Source organism: Grammomys surdaster, unplaced genomic scaffold (assembly GCF_004785775.1).
Source record: "Grammomys surdaster isolate TR1022 unplaced genomic scaffold, NIH_TR_1.0 100, whole genome shotgun sequence".
Lineage (NCBI taxonomy): Eukaryota > Metazoa > Chordata > Mammalia > Rodentia > Muridae > Grammomys > Grammomys surdaster.
Window position 1 is genome coordinate 9,621,193 of NW_021604579.1, and position 25,186 is coordinate 9,646,378.

Here is a 25,186-nt window from a genome sequence, read left to right on the forward strand (position 1 = left end):
CAAAAAGAAAAAAAGAAAAGAAGAAAAGAAAAATGCCCTATAGGTTTCTCCCATTTCACAGACGCATTTCTCAATTGAAGCTTCCTGTCCCCATGACTTTAGCTTGTTTTAAGCTGACATAAAACAGCCAGCACAGGCTATTTTTATAAAAATAGACAATATTTACTGAGAACTCATGTATCAGACACTATGCTAACTTACCTCATGTTTTGCCTCATTTAATCCTTGTAATAGCCCTAATAAGCAGGCTTGTTATTAAATCTTCAACTTTAAAGACGAAAAATCTGATACTCAAAGGTGATTCACCTACTACATGGCAGAGCCAGCATTCAAACCTGACCTACTCTAAACCATTGTTTAAATGTCCATTAGACACCAACTGCAAGCATTAAGAACTAGAGATACTAACTAGGCAGATGAAGAGGAGCCGGTGTTAGAAGGTTACAAAAAGTACAAACAAGGCCCCTCTAGGCATTCTGCTTGTTTCCACTTACTGAATTGATTTCCTGTTGTGAATCTTGTAGTTGCTGCTGAAGAGGTTCCAGCTGAGCCTTTCCTGATTCCACATTCTCTTCCAATTGTGCTGTTTCTTGTTGCAGGCGACTTAGTTCTTCTCTAGCTTTAGACAGTTCTTCCTCGTAAGTGGAGATCTGAGATTCCTGACTAGTTATTTCTGCTTTCAGGGAAGAAATCTATAAACGGAGATGAATGGGAGGAGAGGGAATTAAATGAAGAGATGTCTAATTTAGTTCACTGGAACTTTTGAGGTATTCTTTTGGTAGTAAAAGATAATAGGGAAGGGGCTAAAAGAAACTTAGAGGCATCATCTATGTAACATAAGTAACATCTGTTTAATCAAGAGTTGGAAAGATAGTACCTTTCTAATTTCTACTACAGAGAACTATAACTCTTCATAAACATCCCTCCAACTCCTTCAAGCAATTGCTGGCTAGACTGCCACTAACAAGTAGGGAATGTTATTTTTTTAAAACCAGGAGTGAGATGGAGGTAGAGAGTAGGTCAGTAAGCAGCCAGGCTTTACCAGCTGGGCCTCCTCAGCACATTTTTTTTTGACTTCCTTGAGCTGCTCTTCCAGCTGGGCTTTCTGCTCATCCAGTTCATCTAGGAGTTCCTGCACCTGCTGCTTCTGGGCCTGCAGTTTTTGTAGATTAATACTCTCCCTTTGAACTTCATCTTGAAGATCCTGAAACACAAGAAAATTCACACATTACGGACAGGTAAATTTTTAAGTCTACTTTAAGGGAAAACAAAGTCTTGTTTATTAAGTTTTTTGTATTAGAGGACTGAAGCACTCAATTTTACATGCAGTCTTCAAGTGACCTCTTCTAGATTTGGATCTCTAGTCTGCTTACTCAGATCAGTCCTTGGATGTCTGACTGCTATGTGTCAAAACAGAGCTCACATTATTTCCTGAATCTGCTGTAACCTCAATCTTCTAGTGAAAATCATGGCATCATCTTCCACTTTTTCTTTCTACTCCCCTTCTCTTCTGTGGCAGGGCTGCAAGCAGATCCTTCCCTGCAGTGCTGGCTGAAGTCACCTTCCTTCTCAGACAGCTGCCTTCCAAGGAGTTATACTGCTTCCTCTCAGCTACTCTGACATGTATTTTCAGCACCCCTGACACTTTTAGAAAGCCTTTTGTCAGCACACACCTTTAATCCCAGCAGCTCCAGAGGCTGAGTCAGACAAATATCTGAGTTTGAGGCTAGTCTAGTGTGCTGACTAGTTTTATTGTCAACTTGACACATGATAAAGTCATCTGAGAGGCAGGAACCTTAATTAAGAAAATGCCTCCATAATATACAGCTATATGGCATTTTCTTAATTATTGATTGATGTGGAGGGCCCAGCCTTTTGAGGGTGGTGTCATCCCTGGATTCATGGCCTAGGTTTTATAAGAAAGGCTGAGCAAGCCAGGAGAAGCAAGCCAGTAAGCAGCTCTTCCTCCATGGCCTCTGCATCAGCTACTGGCTCCAGGTTCTTGCCCTGTTTGAATTCCTGTCCTGATTTCCTTTGATAAGCAGTGCTGTGGAAGTGAATGCCAAATAAACCCTTTCCTCCCCAACTTGCTTTTTGGTCATACCAACAGAAACCCTAAGATACCTGGTCTACATAGTGACTAGCAGGACACACACATGCGCACGCGCACGCACACGCACACGCACACGCACAAAGATCCCGGTTAAAACCCCAGCATCAAAAACAAAAGGAACAATTCCAACTTATGCCAAATCCCATATTTTCTTACTTATATTTAACAGTGAAAGTAGTAGTCTCATATGGTAGGGGATAACATTTGTCAGACCTTGGGTGGGTGTAGGGAAGAAAGGATTGAGAGTAGAGGTATATATAGCTACATAGGAGTAAAGCCTGATATTACATAGCACAGCAGGATAACTATAGTTCACAGCAATTAAACATTTCTTTTTTTTTTTTTTTTTAAAGATTTATTTATTTATTATTTGTAAGTACACTGTCGCTGTCTTCAGACACCCATATGAGGGCATCAGATCTCATTGCAGATGGTTGTGAGCCACCATGTGGTTGCTGGGATTTGAACTCATGACCTCTAGAAGAGCAGTCAGTGCTCTTAACCGCTGAGCCATCTCACCAGCCCAGCAATTAAACATTTCAAAGTAAGTGGCTAGGACTTTCAAAGTTACCAACACACACAAAAAAATAATGCATGCCTGAGTGACAGTTTTGAAAATTACCTCTCTGATCAGTGTACTGTATAAACAGGATGAAATGTCATACTGCATCCCAAGATATACCTATAATTACTGTGTGTCAGTTAAAATTAAGAAAAACAACCTTTTTATAATTTTTTTTGAGAATGGGCCTCATGTAGCCCAAGCTGGCTTGAGCTCAGATGCACTAGCTAGCCTTGGACTCTAAAAGTAGTGGAATTACAGGTATACCATCACAACTGGAAAACAATGCTTTAAAAGCATGAAGTAAAACAAATTCTTGTGTCAAATCATATCCCTTACCAAAACCTTTCAGTCTTCATCTCACTGGAAAAAACCCTCAAAGCCCCTAAGAACCTATATTATCCTGTGTGCCAACTCATGCCCAAATGCTCCTTCCTCTGCTCAGTTTATTCCAACCACACTGACTGCTCTGCTGATCTTCTCCATCCTCCAGTGCTTTACTACTTCTTCTCCTAGGCATCGAAACATTTGATCTCTTTCAAGGCTTCCCTCCCCCCCTACTGTTACAGTGTCAGTTTCTGACCAATATAACCAACACCTCCTTATCCCACTCCTAATACATAAATAAGACAGGGTTTCTCTGTGTGGTCCTGGTTGTCCTGGACCTTACTCTGTAGACCAGGCTGGCTTCCAATGCAGGCATCCACCTGCCTCTGCTTCTCCAGTACTGATATTAAAGGAGGGCACCACCCCTTTCCTCCAGGCTGCAGTTTACTTTCTATAATAGCTTTTGTGAGATAATTTACAGCTACAGAGTTAATCAATTTACTCAGGGAGTTGTAGAATTATCACCTAAAGGCATTTCCAAACATTTCCATCAACCTCCCAAAGAAACTCTTCTTCATTTCAAGTTGCCCCTTTTACTCCTGACCTCCCTTCTTTTACTTCCCATTCTCCTCTATCCTAGGCGACCATCAACCTACTTTCTATAAATCTGTCTAATTTAGATATTCTACATAAATGTAATCATGCATTTTTCCCCTAACTGGGTTCTTTTGATTAGCATAATGCTTTCAACATTGGTATATAATTATTTTAAATCACTTCACTGAGGTATATAGCTGATACAACACACTTAAAACCTGTCCTTTCTGAACTGAGGATTATGTTTATGTAGAGGAGAAATTTTAATTGATTGTGTATTAAAGACTAGGTTGGTAAGATGGTTTGGTGGATAAAGATTCTCAGGACCTCCACAGTGGAAGGAGAGACCTCCACAGGTGTACTGTGGCATGAATGCATCCCACATGCACATCCAAGAGGTAGGTGCTTTTACTGGTTACATATGCAGGTAAGAAAACTAAAGCACAAATGGGCAACTGAGAAACTATTCAGATCACTTCTCAGACTTTTAGTTAAGATTACTGGTTTATTTTTATCAATTTAATATTTGATATATCCTGTACATGTAATATATTAAGTGAATTTTAAAAATACAATATTCTTTTTTAAATTGTGTATGTGTGCCTGTGGGTATGTACCTGTAGGTGAAGGTACCCATGGAGGATGAAGACACTGGAACCCCCTGGAGCTGGTATTACAGATAGTTGTATATCATCTTACGTGGTTGCTGAGAACTGAACTCAGGTATCCAGGAAGAACATGCTCTTAACCACTGGGCCATACCTCCAGCCCCTATAACATGAATTTCTGTATTAGGAAATGGAACAGGGGCTTCATCCATTTCTGTGCTTATGACCACGTAATCCAAAATCCTCAAAGACCAGTATATCTCCTCTCTACATCCCCTATATATGCACAGACCCACACCCTGCTACAACCCAAATAGTAAAACTGGGGGAAGGAGGAATGGAATGAGGAACTGTCGGAGGGCAAACCGGGAGGGGGATAACAACTGGACTGTTAAAAAAAAAAACAGATTAAAGAATAATAATAAAAACAATAGTAAAACTGTTACTCTCCCCATCCATGCAATTTCTTTTTTTCTACAACTCAAACAAGAATCTAGAATTTCACATTCTCTGTTTATATCTAGTCTTTATAATCACAGATATGTTGTCTTTTAATATAAATCCAAAAAGGACAATATTATTTACCTAAAAAGATCATATATGAAAGTGTTTAGAATATAGTTCTTATTTTTTTAAAGCTTTATAGAAAGGTGTAGGTAGTATTATCATATATCTAATTATCATTCATGTATATAAAATATAGCAAATGTTAATAAATATTCACTGACAGAAAAGTTTCATTATTTCTCATGCTTTACTGTATTTTATATTTAATGATTTCTTGCATTTCACTAAGGTGTTTGGGTATGTGTAGTGTGTGTGTGTTTGTGTGCATGCATGTGTGTGTGTGCAGGGAAGGGGGCAACCTGTGAAAGTCAGGTCTGCCCCTAACTGCATGAGTCCTCAGGCTTTGCCTGATAAGCCATTTCTGGCCCTGTATTTTACAAATTTCTTGGATCCATTTTATTTTCTACAATTAAAAGATGCCAAGTTTGACTTTCTAAAAAATCTATTTTGTTATTTTATGTGTATGGTGTATTGTATCTGCATATATGTTATGTGTGTGCCTGGTGCCCAAGGAAGCTATAAAATGGCTTCAAGTCTCCTGGAACTGCAGTTATAGACAGCTATGAGCTGCCATGTGGTTGCTGGGAATTGAACTTGGGTCCTCTGGAAGAGCAGCCAGTGCTCTTAACCACTAGGCCATTTCTCCAGCTTGGCCCCCTTTTAAAAATAAAAGTATCACATCTCTGGTGATTTTATTAATTTAAATTTTTCCTATGTTACTGGTCTTTTTATGTAAGAACTATCAGTAACAGGATCAATGTTCATTTCCTGTAATACACTGAACAATTTTCAAAAATAGTATTTTGCTCTCCCCTCCAGCCAAGCAAGATGGCCAAAGGAAAGAAGGCCAAGGGGAAGAAGGTGGCCCCGGCCACCGCCATTGTCAAGAAACAGGAGGCCAAGAAGGTGGTGAATCCTTTGTTTGAGAAAAGGCCCAAGAACTTCGGCATTGGGCAGGGCATCCACTTCAAAAGAGATCTAACACGCTTTGTTAAATGGCCCCGATACATCAGGCTGCAGCAGCAAGAGCCATCCTCTATAATGTCATGGACAGGCAAACAGCTACTCAGCTGCTTAACCTTGCCCACAAGTACAGGCCAGAGACAAAGCAAGAGGAGAAGCAAAGGCTACTGGCCCGTGCTGAGAAGAAAGCTGCTGGCAAAGGGGACGTCCCAACTAAGAGACCACCTGTCCTCTGAGCAGTAGTCAATACAGTCACCACCTTGGTGGAGAACAAGAAGGCTCAGCTGGTGGTGACTGCCCAGGATGTAGACCCCATTGAACTGGTGGTTTTCCTGCCTGCTCTGTGCAGAAAGATGGGGGTGCCCTACTGCATCATCAAGGGAAAGGCCAGGCTGGGGCGCCTGGTCCACAGGAAGACATGCACCACTGTTGCCTTCACACAGGTTAACTCGGAAGACAAGGGTGCTCTGGCTAGGCTGGTGGAAGCTATTAGGACCAATTATAATGACAGATATGACAAGATCCACCGCCACTGGGGAGGCAACGTCCTAGGTCCTAAGTCTGTGGCTCACATTGTCAAGCTGGAAAAGGCAAAGGTTAAAGAACTCGCCACTAAACTGAGTTAAAAAATGTACACTAAGTTTTCTGTACATAAATATAATTACGAAATTATCTTCCAAAAAGGCTGGAGAGATGGCTCAGTGGCTAAGAGCACTGGCTACTCTTCAAGAGGTCCCAAGTTCAATTCCCAGCAACCACATGGTGGCTCACAACCATCTGTTATGGGATCCGATGCCCTCTTCTAGTGTGTCTGAAGATAGCTACAGTGTACTCATATAAATAAAATACATCTTTAAAAAATAGCATTTTTTAGTGAGACTTGATTTTAACACCGGAAAATAGGCTTCCATAAGAGGAAAGAGACTAAACAAACCAATGTAATATATACGCAGTCCTGCTCTCTCTTATATAAGAGCAAATACTTTCATGCAGTTAACCTAATCTTATTGCTTTTTCTTTTTTCTTTGCTGCAATAAAAACATACCTCATAACACAAAAATAGAGGCCTTAAGGAGAAGTTTCCTGACAAAAGACCTCTAGGAAATACTTAAATCTTAATCAACATCCACATAAAAAATTGTGTTTCTTTATGTTTATATCTCAACATAAAGAGAAAAATCATCTCTATAAGAATTCCAACACAATGCCAGGCAGGTGTGGTGGCTCATGCCTCCAATCCTAGCATGTTCAGGGGTGAGGAAAAATGAGTGTTCTGAGTTCAAGATAAGCCTGAGCTACAGGGAGTTTTATGTCAGCAAAGTATGACCTTGTCTCAAAAGCTAAAAACAAAACAAGCGATAGCTCAACAGTTAAGAGCACCTGCTGCTTTTTCAGACATAAGTTTGGTTCCCAGCACCTACATGGTGGTCACTCACTACTGTTCAGAACTGAAAAAGTCCCAACACACTCTTCATTAGCACCAGGTATGCACATACATATGTTCAGGTAAACACTCAAACACTCATAACATTTGAAAAAATTCTTTACAAAGAAAAGCTTTAAAAAATAAAACAGTATTTAAAAATAAAACGTATTTCCAATACAAATCCACAGCAAAGTATCTTTGCTTTCAGTAAACAGACTTAAAATTAAGTCAAAATGAAAAGTGGCAACATATATGATAATATGAATAAGAAAGAACTTTTACCACAAACGCACTCACTTACTGTGTCATGCAACACTATACTATTAACATTCTATACTATTACCTGTGTCCAGATCCACTGTTTTATTGTGGCATAAAATTGCTTCTCCTGGAACTTGATGAAGGAACCAACGCCTGTCTCCCTCCTTAAACTGTAGTATTCTCTGCCTCCAGCTCTCTCTAACGAGGGCAGTGCAGTTCTAACTTGCACAGGGCAGTGAGTTTCTAAAGACTGTTGCTGGCACAACCCTGCTTCTGCTCTACTGGCCTTGTGGTGCTGTGGACTGCAAAGGGAAGAGGGGTGACACCAGTGGAGAGCAGCAGGGACAGGATGAATAAGACACAGTGCTAAAGTGTACTTTAGAGAACATCTAAGACACCTCATTCATAAATAAAGGGTTATCTCAACTTGGAATCTTGGCTTCACTAAGAAAGAATTCTTAAGAAAAATGTCCTGTTATCTAGAAACTACTCAAAATACTGAAACAGACAAATTCATCCCACCTCTCCACACATCATGAGGAGCTAGGTAGAAATAAATTAAATACACAAAACTCTTAAGGCATATTAAGAGTCTACTTACTAAGAGTCTACTCTTACTAACATGACTCTGATGTACTACTAAAGAAGTGTAACTTAACAAACCTATGAAATATTAGCAACATGGAAAGGTCTATTTCATTAAAAAAAAACACCTCAGGGAGTGAAAATGAAAAGTCCACTGACATATGTCTGCAATTCCAGCACCTGGGAGGTGTAGGCAGAGTAATCTCAAGTTTGAGACAAGTCTGGGTAAAATAGCAAATTACAGCTATACTGGATTGCATAGTTGGATCCTGTCTTAAACAAACAAACAAACAAACAAACAAACCACCCATAAGCCAAGAAAACAAAACCCCAGCTGGGGAGTGGTGGCACATGCCTTTAATCCCAGCACTTGGGAGGCAGAGGCAGGCGGATCTCTGAGTTCGAGGCCAGCCTGGTCTACAGAGTAAGTTCCAGGATAGCCAGGGCTACACAGAGAAACCCTGTCTCAAAAAAACAACAAAACAAACAAACAAACAACCCCACTGACTTAGGAATAAGACTTGTTTTTCCAACCACAGCAGTTACCCCTTTTCCTTGGGGATGGGGGGGAGGAGCCAAATAAATGAAATAAAATGAAAAAAAAATTGGGTAATTACTCTGAGTTACTAGCACTTGTTTTTCAAGGTTGTTTTTTTTTTTTAGATTTTCTGTGTATGAATGATTTACCTCTGTATATATGTGTACCAATGAGTGCCCGGTGCCAACAGATGCCAGAAGGTGGTATAGGATCTTGTGAAACTGGAGTTACAGATGGTTGTGAGCCACAATATGGGTGCTGGGAACTGAATCTATGTCCTCTCTTAGAGTAGCAAGTGCTCTTAACTACTGAGTCATCTCCTAGCCTGAGATACTAATCTTTTGTTTTATTACATTTTTTTATTTTGTGGATGTGGATGTACACATGGCATGGCATGTGTAATAGAGGTCAGAGGAAAACCTGAAGGAGTCAACTAAGGATCTTTGTGGGTCTAGGAGGGTGAACTCAGGCTTGGCAGCAATTAACTTTACCTGCTGAGCCATCTCATCATTCATTAGTTACTGACTTGTAACTAATGAAATACAAATATCCAGAAGCTTTCTTTTGTGTCAAGTTACTAAAGTGGGACTTTATAAAAACCTATTATGCTTTTAATCCTCCCTGCCAGTGGGTTCTGGGTATATTCTGCCCTACTTTTAATTTCTTGTATAAGTTCAGTCTGTTTATTTTTAATTTGAACACTTTCCTTAAATATCTAACACTGTATTTCCAAATACAATGGAAGACATATATGATCCAAAGCAGAATTTCTAAGCTCAAGAAACTCATATATATAAGATGGAAGATGTACACATGTATGTGTGTGCTTTCTTGTGCCATACAGATCTGTAAAAGTCAGAAAAGGCTTCAGATGTCTAACTAGATCACTCTCCATCTTAATCCTTTCAGACGGTCTCTTACTCAACTTGGAGTTAGACTGGTGGCCAGCAAATCCCAGTGATCCTACCTCTACTTTCTATACTGTGGTTATAAGCATGTATAGTAATGCCTGGATTTTTATGTGGGTACTGGGGATTCTAGCTTGGGTCTTTATGCTTGCACAGCTAGCACTGTTACCCCCTAAGACATCTCAAATATATATTTGAGATAAGTCAGTAATACAAAAGAAAAGTACTAACAGAAATAAGAAGTTCAAACTTGAAGCCATTTCTTTTCCAACAAAACCTGTTTTAGACTGACTGAGTTTCAAATGATAAACACTAGGATGGTTAAATGGAAATGTACAACTGGCACTCAGAGAGAAGAGATCTTAACTGCAAGCAGTCATCAGTATCAGGGTGACTGGGAGCAGGGAGAAGAAAGAAAATGTTTCAAGAACTCACAGACCACACAAGAAACAAAAACTTAGAAAATCAGTATTCTTATCTAGAAAATCATCCATTTCATCTAGATTTTTCAGTTTTGTTGAGTATAGGCTTTTGTAGTAGGAGCTAATAATTTTTTGAATTTCCTCAGTTTCTGTTGTTATGTCTCCATTTTCATGTCTGATTTTGTTAATTTGGATACTGTCTCTGTGCCCTCTGGTTAGACTGGCTAAGGGTTTATCTATCTTGTTGACTTCTCAAAGAACAAGCTCCTGGTTTTGTTGATTCTTTGTATAGTTCTTTTTGTTTCTATTTGGTTGATTTCAGTCCTGAGTTTGATTTCCTGCCGTCTACTCCTCTTGGGTGTATTTGCTTCTTTTTGTTCTAGAGCTTTCAGATGTGCTGTTAAGCTGCTAGTGTATGCTCTCTCCAGTTTCTTTATGGAAGCACTCAGAGCTATGAGTTTTCCTCTTAGCACTGATTTCATTATGTCCCATAAGTTTGGGTATGTTGTATCTCCATTTTCATTAAATTCTAAAAAGTTTTTAATTTCTTTATTTCTTCCCTGACCAAGTTATCATTGAGTAAATAGTTGTTCAGCTTCCATCCCATCTGCTGACATCAAACCCAGACACTATTGCTGATGCCAAGAAGTGCTTACTGACAAGAGCCCCATATAGCTGTCTCCTGAGAGGCTATGCCAGAGCTGTACCAATACAGATGCAAATATACACAGCCAAACATTGGATTGAGCTCGGGGACCCCAATGGGGAAGTTAGGGCAAGGACTGTATGAGCTAAAGGGGTTTTCAACTTCATAGGAAGAACAACATCAACCAACCAGACCCCCCAAAGCTCCCAGAGTACCAAGTACAGGGGGTACCAATGACTCCAGCTGGATATGTAGCAGAGGACTGCAGTATCTGGCATCACTGGGAGGAGAACCCCTTGGTCCTGTGGAGGCTTGATGACTAAGGATAGGGAAATGCTAGGACATTGAGGCAGGATGGGTGGACAGGTAGGGAAGCACCCTCATAGAGGCAGGGGAGGGAAGAGGGGATACAGGACTTGTGGAGGGGAAGCTGGGAAGGGGGTAACATTTGAAATGTAAATAAAATAATAAAAAATGAAAAAAAAAGAAAGTCAGTATTTTACTTTAAAGTAGAGAGCATATATAAATACAAAACCAAAAACTTGACCGGAGTGTAGCTCTGTGAGGGAACATGTGCTTAATATGCACAAGGCCTTGGGGTCAATCTTCAACACCAAAACAAAAACAAAACTAAGACCAACCAAAAAACTCCAGGTGGGGTTGGAAACATAGCTTGCCTGTTAAGAGCACTTACTATTCTTGCAGAGGACCTAGGCTCATTTCTTTGCACCCACATGGCGGTTCATAACTGCCCATAACTTGTTCCAGGGACCAGATACCACCACCACCACCCCATCCTCTGCAGACACCAGGTGTGCACATGGTGCACATACATATGAGCAGGCAGAACACTCATAAAATAAAGTAAATTTTAATGCTCTTGGATTTAAAATCTTTTTCCTATGCTTGAGATATGAATTTGTATTATAATTACGTATTTTATTAACTAGAGAAACAACAACATTCAAAAGAGACAAGGTAGGATCCTCAATGATAGGCTAAGCTTCATTTCTTATTAGCATCTCCATTAGACAGTGGAGTCAGAAAGAAGTAGTGAAGTACACTTTCTTAGATGCTGCTATTTAATAACAGCTTGAGTAAATGGCCTTTTAGAGAAAAATCAGAAAAGCAATATTGAGATCAGGCTATGGTGGAGGGTTTTTGTAATCTCTAAACTTGGGAGGTGGAAGTAAGAGGATCAGGAGGCCTGGGTCACCCTCAACTACATGAGTTTAATGCCAGTTACATGAAACCCTGTTTAGAAAAATAAAGGACTGAAAATTGGAATTACAGGTTACTCCTACTCTTGACCTTGTTACTAAATAGTAAATCAGAGCTACTTCAGTAGGTAATCAACTCCACATCTTATCAATTTTTCTTTTTGTGCTTCAGAAAACAGGAAATGATCACAAAATGAGTTGTTTTGGTTGAATATATAGGTGATAGATAGATAGATAGATAGATAGATAGATAGATGATAGACGATAGGTAGGCAGATAGATAGATAGATAGATAGATAGATAGATAGATAGATAGATAGAATATATTCCAAGTGATTGTATGTATGTATGCATGTGTGGATGTATAGATGTATATCATCATTCTTGGTCTAGCATCTCATTACCATTGATAATACAGAGATGACTCTACTAACCCAGAACTTTCCTTAACCTCAATGTTAATTTTCAGTGGATTTATTTGCAGCCAGCAGTGCTTGTTCCACACTAAGCAAGCTCCTAAATGCCTCATACTTAGAAGTACCCTATGTAAAAACCAGTTCAGAACTCATGTGCCAAACATACATTATGGATCTCACAAAGCTTAATGTTACTTTACTAACACCATTAATCAAGATGTGCAAGTACATTATGAAGAAATTTTAGCAAAAAAAGAGAAATTTAGCAATAAAATTTATATAATTATAAGAAACCAAATATTTGAGTATATTCAAGAACAATATTAATTTTAGCCCTCTCCTAAACTGGCTATTTAAATTTCCATTCTGTTTGTTTTTCCCTATAAATGTACTCAAATAACAAGATATTGTCTATTAAAAGAACCTGTATATTTTAGAACAGCAGTTGGTTAAATCTAGAAGTTGTTTATGATTATACCAGTGATTATATTGAGAAAAAAACCAACTTTTGTAGATTTTTGTCCTCTTTTCCAAAGCTGTATTCAGCAATAACTACTAAAATTAAGTTCTAGTGTTTGCATTTCTCAAGAAGCTTAAAATTACACAAAACAATGAAATTCAAGCAGCTTACCAGCCTACACCCAATCTCATTAGCAGGAAGAGAAATGCTGGTAATAAATCTCCTGACTTTCACACCACTCTTAGGAAAATTCCAATACATATAATAAACGCAGTCATCCAGTCAGAGTCAACTCCCAACCACAAGCCTCTCTGGCTTCCTCAAGCCTCCAGTGAATCATCTTCCCCCAGTCTAGCATGGTTTTCCTCTAGCAAACGAAAGGATGGGTCTAAGAAATCCCAGTATCTGCCCATTTAACACCATTAGTACATGTAGAGAGACCTAACACATAAGTGACACATTAGGGAATGCCCATCCATGAGCTCTTGCTGGCAACTTGCTACCAGGGCCCGCACATCCAACCCCCATACAGCCCTCAGGAAACACAACCCAGTAACATGGCCACATGAAACACTGCTGAATACTGTTTTTAATGTTTAAAACACTGTCACATTTATCAAATAAAACCAGGTTTTTAAAAAAATCTCCTCTATTTATAAAATAAAAATACTAATGCAACACAGCAAAAATGAATTAAATCTCTTTATGACAAAGTTTCCAACATTTTGGCTACAAAGCATTTCATAAGATGTTATTTTAAGTCTCTATCATTTCCACCCTCCCAGTGACATGAGAAACAGTCTTTGAAAACAGTAGGTCTCCCAGCTGACAAAAATCTTACATGCATCAAAAAGCAATTTGGTTTTTGATGATCCAATTTAATTTTATTGGTATAATAATATTTAAATCAAGTCATTCAAAGTTATCTTTAATGAATAAGCATATAAATATCATTAAAATATTTTCAAATTTAGAAATATGTGCCTAAAAACACTGCTTTCTCATTGCAGTATTATATTTAAAGGCCAGAATTCAGAGCAACAACCATCATTTTTTTAAAAAGATTTATGTCAAACAAATATTAGGTATTCCCTAGACCCAATATCATGCCCATCAAATAGTAAATACATTTAGCTTGAAAATTCCTCCATGAGAATCGGAGCAGTACATTCTACAGCCCACTTACCTGAACCTCACTTGTCCTCTGCTTAACTGTGTCTTCCTTCTCTTTAAGGTCCTGCTCCACATTGTTCTTTTCCCTAGAAGACCAGCAAACAATGCAAGAGTATCTGAGAACATCAGCTACAGCTGGTATGGCTATCCATCCTCCTAATCCTGAATCGCTTTTTAAATACATGTTGAAACATTCAATTTTTAAATGAAGGGCAGAATTTTCTACCCCCTTTAAATTATTTATGGGCTAGAAATCAATATAAGCTCTGTTTGTAAAGAAAAAATTGCTTCCTCACTAAAATGTGGTGAAAGGAGGATAGATTAAAAAAGGAAGGAGCAAAAACTAATCAATGGAACACTCGGGTTTCACTGATCTCACTGTTGCTATGGTGATACCATCCAATAAAAACTGCTGGTGAGGAAAAGGAGGAGTTGCATCAGCTCTGTAAGTTTAACCCTTAACTATCACTGCCCTATTAAATAAGAATGGCTGATAGAAACAGTGAACAATATTAAGAAAGAGAGCCATTTGTGTGTTAATTTTCCTTAAATATCAGTGAACATCAATTTTAGAGTGCAACAACATAGAAAAATGTAAAAGATTGTTAATACAGGTAGTATACTCTATGAAATAACACATTTATCCCAAAAGGGTCCTTTGGGAGACTACCTGTGAAACCCAATAGGTCAGTATACAAAATCGTGCACACTATGTTTAAGAACAGTCCAGAGAGGTGTGATGTCCTTCTCTCAACTCAAACACATAAGGCTCTCCTTTAAAATAGCATCCTAATTTCCTATGTTCTTTAAGAAAACTGGAGCCATACGAATGTATCTTTAAAAAAAAAAACAAACCTTTAAGATTTAAATTACAAAATAAAGCTATTTCTCTTCCTAGAACAAATTTAACTTCCCATGTTTACTAAAACCATTAACATATACTGCTCTTTTATTTTCTATAAAATGTGAGGTAAAAAAAAAAATCCACAGACTTCTTCAGCAATACATAGGAGTAGGGAGAAGGTGGCAATATGGAGAGGGGAAGAAAGCATTTAAGAAGCCTTCTAGCCTAGTATGACAGTTTCTGCTTACAGGATCATTACTATGTCTCAAGTAACTAACATAACTCAGTATCTAACAGAACCCAAATGTAAGCCCAGATTCCATTTAGCTGTATTATAAAGTGAGAAAATTATATTAAATATGTAAGGAAGAAACTGCATGCCTTATTTGCATATCCCATCTTATTAAAGTGAGACTCTGAAGTACAGCACCAAATCAACGTTCTGGGTCTGTAGATACAACGATCTGAGGATTTGTACGGAGGAGAAAGGCACACAGTAAAGCTATTTGTACACTGTTACTTTTAAACACCTGAAATGGCCAAGGAACTCACTGAGAGGTTGTCAGATGCGTTGCGATTTGGATCACGATGACATGGAGATTTTAAACAGTCCCTTTACCATTCAAATCACTGATCCAGCCTTCCTTCCATCCCTAACCCCAACCCTTATCAAATTATGTGAAAATGAAAACCAGAAAATCACAAGAGGAAAAAACATCTGAAAATATAACACAAATTCTGCTAGCTCAATCTTCGAAATGTTTTTTTTTTTCATCCTTATGTGAGCAGATGAGTGTTTTCAGTTCTGCTGCAGTATGTTAGGGATAAGTCACAAGAAAATCTAGCGCCGTCCAAATCTTCTCCCCAGCTCCATGCCCCCAAATCCTCAGAGACATTCCACACAAGGTCCATACTGCTTCAGCACCATTTCAGACAGTAGATAGCAAAGGTAGAAAACATTATAATGTATCAGAAAGCGTCGCTGGAGACATGAATGTCCATCATTTAAATTCTTTCTGTTGCTCTTTTAACTCTTATTACTGACAGTGTCTGCTCAAGCCTCTCTGCTCTGCTGTTAGCTCCTGTTACTCACAGTGCTTGTTCAGAAGACAGAATGTGCACACAGGAGAACAGAGCTGTACGAAGGCAGTGGGCTGAATTAAAGTAATCCAGACAGAAGAATGGCAGAGCAAAGGAAGCTCACTTGGTGAAAAAGAGAGATCACTAAGATCCGGGGCTCTTAGTAGCAAGCAGTCTCTGCTTGAGCAAAGTAGAGGATGCTTGCAGAGTACAAGCTACTGCTTATAATTTATGGCATTTGGGGGAAGGAACAATAGAAATATCTCTGAACATATGTTGAAGATCATTCTTCACTAAATAAAATATGAGAACCGTTAGAAATCATTTCTTAGCTCAGAAATCAATAAAACTTAACTTCTAATTTATGTTTTGTTAACCTAAGGAAAACTTTGGTCCCTTTAATAATTTCTTTGACAATATGAACAAAACTAAGTACCATAACATAATACTGGCCAATATATAAAATTAATTTAGATTATAATATCAGAAACACCAAATTGCTAATTAGTTACTTTAAAATAGCTCTTAACTTCTAACTACACTATTGTTTTCAGGCAATTAAAAACATTTAAACATACATTTGGACACATGAAAAATTGACTGGCTGTATTTCTTACATTCTTTTTTTCTTTAAAAAATATTTTTTCTAAAGGTAATGTATAAATAATCAATACAGAACATTAAAAATGTATGTGTATTTCTATGTAAACTTTTTTTTTTTGTTTTTGTTTTTCAAGACAGGGTTTCTCTGTGTAGCCCTGGCTGGCCTGAAACTCACTCTGTAGACCAGGCTGGCCTCGAACTCAGAAATCCACCTGCCTCTGCCTCCCAAGTGCTGGGATTAAAGGCGTGTGCCACCACTGCTTGGCCTATGTGAACTTTTATGCATGTGTATATATATGTTCCTATGTAGATAAGCAGGAGGACATGTGTGTGTTTTGTGTATAGGAGCCTAAGGTAGATGTCTGGGGCCTTCCTTGATCACTCTCCACCATATACATACATACATACATACATACATACATACATACATACGTGTGTGTATATATATACATATATGTGCATATGTGTGTATATATATGAGAATATGAGGCCAGGTGTCTCACTTGCACCTAGCGTTTGAAGATTTGGCTAGTCTACCTAGCAGTTTGCTCAGGAGGTACTCTGTCTCTGTCTCTCTACTGAGATTACAGATAGACTACCATACTTCCCCAAACTTTACAATAGTGCTGGCTATTAAGGCCTCATCCATACACACTTGCTTGACAAGCATTACTACCCGATCAGCCATCTCCTCAGCCCCCAAAGCATTCTGTTTAACATACTTAAAACTACTCAAGTCTCTGTACCACAATTAAAGGTGATATATTCAGCTTCTCAAGCAGCCTACAATATATTATATGGATAATAAAGAAGTAATTTCCAGAAAAGGGGAAAGAAATTGTCTTAATCACCCTTTATTTACCTTAATCACCTCTCTGCCCTATTCATTTGCACATGTGCACATCCTGAGAAAGCCACAGTACCAATGCTACAGAGAGAGGAAGGGATAGAATACCCTGGCATTTAAAAGGCTGACTGTTTTGATTCTGTGTCCCTTATACTGGACCCATCAAGGAAAGTAAGGCTCAAGGCTAGTTTTCCAGAGGCACGTGGTGGACGACTGCAGAAATTAAACATGAGGTAGTCAAATGCACGGGCAGTCAAGTCAAAAAAACCTGAGTCCACAATTTACTTCTATTTTTCCAGGCCCAGTTTATAGGGAGGATAGAGAGAACCATCTGTCTTGGCTTTGATGCAATGCCAATAGCATCACAGACAGGATTAAATCACCTTCCATATCCTTCCAGATACATAGTTGTCATTTTTATGAACATAGCATCCATCATTTTCTAAAACTAAAAACCATTAGAAACTAGAAAGCTTGTAAAGACTCACAACACTGTATTTTGTTGTTGTTGTTGTTGCTGTCGTTATTGTTTCAGTCTTAGTATTTCTTATAAAACTTCTTTAGGTGCCATCTAAACTTAAAATGTTAATACTAAGAACTTAACTACTAATTTCTATTACAAGTAAAGAGAAGCATTCTATTCTCATTAAATAATCTTCAGTGAGATGCCTGAGTCTTAGAGTAAGAAAAAGAGCAAGATTCTAATCCAGCCTGCTACCAAAGTGTCTTTCTGACAGAGGCCACATCTTATTCTCATATGTGAATACTAATATCGTCACTATCTTGAGTTAGGATGGCAAAACACACATGATGGAAGATACAGGCTTTGAGTGTAAGTATCAGTCATCCTTAATGATGATGGAATACTTTTTGAACCTGTAAAAAGGACATAGAGCTACAAGGCAAGGTTAGAAAACCATCTAAGGGCAGGCACTGGAGCTCACTAGTACAGACCCTACAGACCCTAAGACATATGCCTGAGGCAGGTGCAGTCCTCACTGAAGGAGGCAGGAAGAAAGACACATTTAAACTACTGAAAAGACAAACTGTCAAGGAAGAATTCTGTACCTGCAGGCATGGCAGACACACTTGTAAACATAGCACTCTGGAAGCAGAAGCAGAAGCAGGCAGATCTCTGTGTGTTCCAAGCAAGTTCCAGACCAGCAAGAGTTACTAAGTTAGATCTATCTTTTTTTTCCTAAGATTTATTTATTTTATTTATATGAGTACACTGTAGCTGTCTTCAGACACACCAGAAGAGTGCATTTGATCCCATTACAGATGGTTGTGAGCCACCATGTGGTTGCTGGGAATTGAACTCAGGACCTCTGAAAGAGTAATCAGTGCTCTTAGTCACTGAGCCATCTCTCCAGCCCCATAGATCTGTCTTTAAAACAACAACAACATCAACATCAACAACAACAACACTGTATCTGAAGAAACTGGTCTTAAACTATCTCCACATAAACAAAAACTAGTACGGCTGTCCTATAAGAAATGCTAACAAGAATCCTTCAAATAAAAGCATGATAGACAATAAGCTCAAAGGCATATGATAACAAAAAGGGTTCTAGAATGGTAAATACATGAACAAATACTAGAAATGACATTACTACAGTTTTGATTTGCAATTTCATCTTACACTTTCTGTAAGATTTGAATGATAAATGTATTAAAAACTTCTGTTAGTAGAAACACAATCCATAAAATTTCAATCTGTAACATCAATAAACTAAAACAACCACAGTTTTTATATATGACTAAAATAGATTATATGTGAATTTCAGCTAAGCTCAGATTAGGAGTTAGGGCTGTAATTAAGTTAGTAGGCTTTGTACAGCATGCATGAAGCCCTGGGTTTGGTCAACCCAGTACAGCATAAAACTGGACACGCTGGCACTCACACCTGTAATCCCAGTACTCAGGAGGTAAAGGCAGAGGTTCAGAAGTTCAAGGCCATCCTCAGGATAGCAAGTTTAAAGTCATACTGGGTTATATGAAATCCTGTCTCAAAAAGAGGTGTTGGGAGTGGGGAGCTAAATGGAGCTGGTCAGGTAAGACCATGGATAATCATGGACAGGGAGCCTGTCATTGTCAACAAGCTTGGTGTGCTGCTCTCCTTGCTTGTGGTTCTTTATCACTATGTGGCAGCAACTATCCCAAGGAGCAGAACTGAAAGTGACCCTTTCTCTGCCCCAGAGTTATAGGTCGTGGTCTAAGGGAACATGTCTCCTATCACAGCACACAAAGCAACTACATCTGCATTTTTTTTTTGTTTTTACAAACACTTATTTTCCCTAAATCTTTCTTAGCCCTATAGAACAAGAATCTTACACTGAATAGGGCCTACTCACAGGGGATGCTTTCCTTTCTACTCTTTCCCCAACACAAAAATATACACATATACATTAAACTGTCCAATTTTGGAAGATTAAAAAGTTATGGAGATTACTGATGATAGCGGTTAATAAATGTACTTAATGTCACTTAAAATAAAATGTACATTTAAGTTCTAGTCCCAGCTACTTAGAAGGCCAGGGCAGGAAGACTCTAAGTTCAAGGCCTTCATGGGCTACATGCATAGGGAGTTTTAAATCAGCCTGGGAAACTTAGTAAGATCCTGATTCAGGAAAAAAAAATTTTAAAAGTGTTTATTTTTCAAATAAAAAGTACCTCATTTGTTATTTTTATCTAGAAGGACAACAAGTATGGAAAGAAGCATAAACCCCAAATTTGGTGTTCCAAACTATTTTATAGGGATAGTAAAGTTGCTAACCAAGATTAATTTACATTACACCTAGAAAAAAAATCAGCATGATGCCTGGCGTGCTAAATAAACTTCAGGAGCTATTATTAAGATCATTCTTTTATTTATTAATATAAAAATCACATTTACTAGCTTTCTCCCCCTGTGCTTGAAACAAGGTCTTATTACTATGTGTAGCCATAGCTGTCCTGGAACTCAATATATGCACCAAGCTGTCTTTGAACTCATAGAGACCAATCTACTTTAATTTTCCTAGTGCTGGGATTAAAGGTGTATGCCACCATGCGAGTTATTTACTGGGTCTCCAGAGGTGGCAAGGAAACAAACAAACTGATGACACTTGGCTCTTCTGTTGGTAGAGATTGGGAATCCCCAGATTCTAAAAATTTCTTTTGTTTGTTTTTCTGTTTTTTGAAACAAAGTCTCTATACACAGCCCTTGCTGTCCTTAAACCAGGCTGACTTCAACCTCTACCTGCCTCTGCTTCCCAAGTGCTAGCATTAAAGGCCTCCAAGCCTGGCCTAAAACCTAAAATTTCTTTTCTTTTTTATTGGATATTTTATTTATTTACATTTCAAAAGTTATCCCCTTTCCTGGATTCCCCTCCTCCTGCTTCTATGAGGGTGCTCACCCACTTACCCACCCACTCCCGCCTCCCAGCCCTGGTATTCCCCTACATCGAGCCTTTCCAGGATCAAGGGCCTCTCCTCCCACTGATGTCTGACAAGGAACCTAAAACTTTTTGAAGAGTGTTTTGTTTTCCAAACTCAAAACTATAATAGATCTTAAAATCTATGCTTTATTGTAAGATATAACTGTACCTTAGTAAGCTACGACCACAAAATATATGTAATTAAAGATTATCTAAAATCTATATATTAAAAACAAATAAATTTTAATATATTTTATTTATTATATTCGAATAATATTACAGCATGTAATAAATCTAAAAAATGTTACTGAGATGTTTTACATTCCTTTCTAATACTTTGAAGCCAACATATTTTATACTAACAGTGCATCTTCACCTGGACCCGCCTATTCCAGTGCCATCAATCATTGCTGATACCTCCTAGTGTTGATGCTATGAAGTGCTAGAAACAGGTCAGATTGGATCATTTAAGCAAAAGAGCTCTACATTTGGTACTATATGCAATGATCTCTTCAAATCTAATGGTTTCTAGTAGTAACTTAATAAAACTAAATTGAAAGCATAATTTTAAAAATTTAACTAAGATTCTAAGCTCTCTTAAGAAAATCTTACTTTGAGATAAGATCTCACTGTGTAGTCCAAACTGGCCTTGAACTTGTGATCAGCCTTTAGTGTGCTGGAATTACAGGCATATATACCACTTGTGAAAACTCAGGCTGACTATACCTCAGCACTGGAAGCTTGCTCAATTTGCCGAAGACTCTGACCTGAGCACTGCAAAGGAACGCAACAAAGCTCCTGTGGAGAGGCAAGACTCAGGCAGCTCTTGAGAGGTGAAAACTAGAAGTTAGCAGAGATTGGGGCTAAAAGATCCATTTCAGGGGTATCAATTGTTGTTATTGTTTTAAATCAGCTCTTGAATATAAACAAGGCAGAAGCCTACACATTGAGAAAAGAACGACATGGGCATGATCAAACTTATACCAATGCATTAGCCCCATGGGAAATGGGCGAATCCTTCCCAACCTACTCTATCCCTGTGAGGCTCAGAAAGATGGTAGTCTTCCTCTAGTCCCCAATATTTACTACCTTCAGACTGTTCCTACCAAGATTAGCCAAATCTGACTTCTTGTTCATCTGTATAAAATAACCTGCCTCCTTGTTCAACTGTACATAGTGAACCTGTCCCCTTGTATGGTTGAATGTAATAATCCTACCTTCTATTCAACTGTTCATGATAAATGCACTGAGCTTCCTGGGTACTGTGGCTTTCCCATTCAAGAGCCCAGCCCACCCAACCCCATTTTTTTAGTCTCTGGATGTCCCTCTGTGTGTGTCTGTTCTTCAGGTAGGTCAGTCTCTGAGACTGTGCAGATATGGCACGATCATCTGGCTACAATGGTCCTGTTTGTCTTCATCTAGGGAAAATAATTTAAATACTCTAAATAGTATTTATTGAGTAACTATTGAGAAAGTCTTACACTCTATAAAGTATGAGCTGAATATTAAGGATGATAACTAATAACCTGTACTGACTTATATTCTCAGAATCTATATAATAGTGTTTGCACTTCTATTTTACAGACAAAGAAACTAAGATAATAATAGTTAAATAAATCTGACCATCAGGCTAGTGAGATGGCTGAGTGTTTAAAGGCATTTGCAGCCTAGTGTGACAACATGAGTTTGATCTCCAGGACAAACATGGTGCAAGAAGAGAAAGACTCCTCCCACAAGTTGTCCTATGACTTCCATGTGTACACACCACCCCACACACTAAGTAAATGTGGAAAAAATAAAATGAAACTGATAAAATGATACCAGATAATCTGGAAATCTGGTTAAAAGTTCTACCACTGAAATCCTGTACTGCATGGCCTTGTCTGGACTCAGAGACAAGAGCTGGAAAGGTGGGTCAGTGGGTCAAGGCACTTGCTGTCTAGCCTTCAAGTTGCCTTGTGACCTCCACCTAGACTTTGTGGCATGCATGCTTGTGCACAAGTACACACACCCTCATGCCATCACTGAATAGATAATTTAAAAATTGTTAAATCAAGATAAAACCTCTTCCTCTTCAGGAATGTTACAAGAATTCAACAAAAGAATGTATATAAAGTGGATGTAGCACAATACCCAGTAACTATTATAATTACCTATCTTGTTTATTAGCCTAAAACCAGAATAACAAATAGGCCTGGCAGGATGTGACTTTTGCTTCCTATGTTTTTGCTAAAAGGACAAACAAGAAGGAAGCAGAATCTAGCAGATGTCAAAATATTACCTCCTGCCTCAGCATAAATTATCATGACCACACTATACAAGTGACCAAAATAGCCTCAGTTTCTTGCACCTTTCTGACTTCAGGAACTTCTCTTAGGGTGTTGGAAAAACGGTTCAGTGGTTAAGAGCACAAGCAGCTCTTGCTGAGGACCCGAGTTCCCTTCACAATACCCACCACTACCTATAACTCCAGCCTCACCAGGAGCCTACAATTTTGGCCACCACAGGTAACTGATTCACATGTACATAACCTACCACACACACACACACACACACACACACACACACACACACACACTTAAAAATAAAATAAATCTATAGCGAAACAAAACCCCCACAACTTCTCTGAAGAATTTACTTCCAGAGTAAAGATTCTTATGGAATCCATCAATACCTTTTAAGAATTGTCTGGACATAGTAGTGCACACCTTTAGCCCTAGCACTTAGGAGGCAGAGCCAGGTGAATATCTGTGAGTTTAAAGCCAGGCTGGTCTACATAGCAAGTTCTAGGCCAATTAGGGCTACATGGTGAGATAAAATAATAAAAATAACCAAACAGATAAAATTTCTAGAAGTGGAAAAAGAGTAATTTGCAACCTAAAGATTTCAAAAATAACTTAATAAGAGCTATTAAACTTGGGCCATAAAGCATGAATAGATACTTACAGTGTTAAAGGTATGTCCAGGCAAATGAAAACAGGAAATCAGGACAATAAATAATAAAAGAGGCAGCAGACTGAGGTGAGAGGTAATAATAAGACCACCCGCATTATATGGTTAGAAGAAAGGAATTGGTATAATTTGAATGTGAACGTCCTCACAGGCTATTAGGATTGAATACATGGTCTTTAGGTGGTATTGCTGTTTGTGAGGTTGTGGGAAGTTTGGTGTGGCTGGAATAGGGTCACTAGGAGTGAGCTTTTGAAGGCTGTAGCCCAGCCTCACTGCCAGTGTAGTCTCTGCTTTCTGGTCTGGCTGCTGTATGACAAGCTTGACAATATATTCCTGCTGCCGTGGATGGAGCCACTCCCACCATCCAGCTTGCTTTGCCATGACAGACTGAACCCTCTGAAACTGTGAGCCAATGTAAATCCTTCCTCCCTTCAGTTACTTCTGTCACGATTCCTCACAGTGGGAAAAAAACATGACTAATACAAAAACAAAGCAGTAATGAGAGGTTACAACACTCTGCTTAGTGCTGAAGGTTACAAAAGCATATACAGTGTCTACTCTTAGGAAGGTTTATAGAGTCACAGGAGACAATGCAGTGTGGGAAGTGTCCAAGAATGGCCAGGATGACAGGGAAACTCTATGGTTTTTTTGTTGTTGTTGTTTTTGAGATAGGGTCTCTTTGTGTAGCCCTACCTATCCTGGAACTCTCTCTCTCGACCAGACAGGCTTTAAATTCAGAGATCCACCTGCCTCTGCCTCCTGAGTGCTCAAATTAAAGGTGTACACCTCTGAGCTCTGCAGGGGGAACACCATGAAGGAAGAACCCTTCATACTTCAATCAAGGAAGAAAATGGAATCCAACTAAGAAATAAGGCCAGGGAGTTACTAGGGGGTCTGAGCAGCATATCCTACATCAACTAGAACATCCTACATCAACGACAAGTCCTGGGAATCAAACATCTTCACCTCTAAACCAATGAAAGAGCAAGTGAGATGGCATAATGGGTAAGGCCTTGACACCAAGCCTGACAATCTAAGTTTAATCTTCAGGACCCACTCCTGGGACGAGAGCTGACTCCAGAAAGTTGCGCTATGGCCTTTACATGTGCACCACAGCACATTCTTATACATGTGCACACACAAATACATAAATAAAATAAAAAATGGTAAAAAATAACCCAACAATAAGGATGGAATCTTCCATCAGAGAGTAACTTAGTAAAGTCACATATACGGCTTAAATTCTTTGTTTCATAGTTATACACATTCATTCTAAGGTATTGTATTAACTCAAAGGGACAGATTCTCAAGAGGAAAACTTCTGTACAGAACAAAATGTATATTCACAATAATGAGAGGTCAGGTATATAATGAAATATTTTAAAGACTTGGAGATCTAACACAAACTTTAATATTTTAACTTTAGTAGCTGTAGCTTTAGTATAGGTAGACAAGTCTTACTATGACATGGTAAAGGCAACATAATGAAAGTCTGCCTGTGTTACAAGTCTCACATAAAACAGAAAATATTTTTGAGAACTGTCATTTTATACACAAATGAATCATAAATAAAATGTGACTATGCTTCCGGTTTGAGCCCAAGCACTGAGCAGATCCCAGGTGGCAGCTCTACACCCAATCTCACAAAA

The 25,186-nt window shown here is 38.6% G+C and overlaps 1 protein-coding gene across 2 annotated transcripts in view; it reads right to left on the reverse strand.

Moving 5' to 3' along the window:
* Nucleotides 1-25,186, reverse strand: part of Eps15 (epidermal growth factor receptor pathway substrate 15) — a 64,394-nt gene that overhangs the window by 30,137 nt on the left and 9,071 nt on the right. Inside the window, exons 1-3 of one of the 2 annotated variants that reach the window (XM_028786518.1) lie at nucleotides 13,806-13,976; nucleotides 1,043-1,204; nucleotides 495-692 (exon numbers count right to left, since the gene is read on the reverse strand). In XM_028786518.1, the coding sequence (XP_028642351.1) occupies nucleotides 495-692; nucleotides 1,043-1,204; nucleotides 13,806-13,976 (531 nt within the window). Of the gene's footprint in view, nucleotides 1-494; nucleotides 693-1,042; nucleotides 1,205-13,805; nucleotides 13,977-25,186 lie in introns of those variants that run through there. The other variant, XM_028786510.1, reaches the window with a different exon arrangement.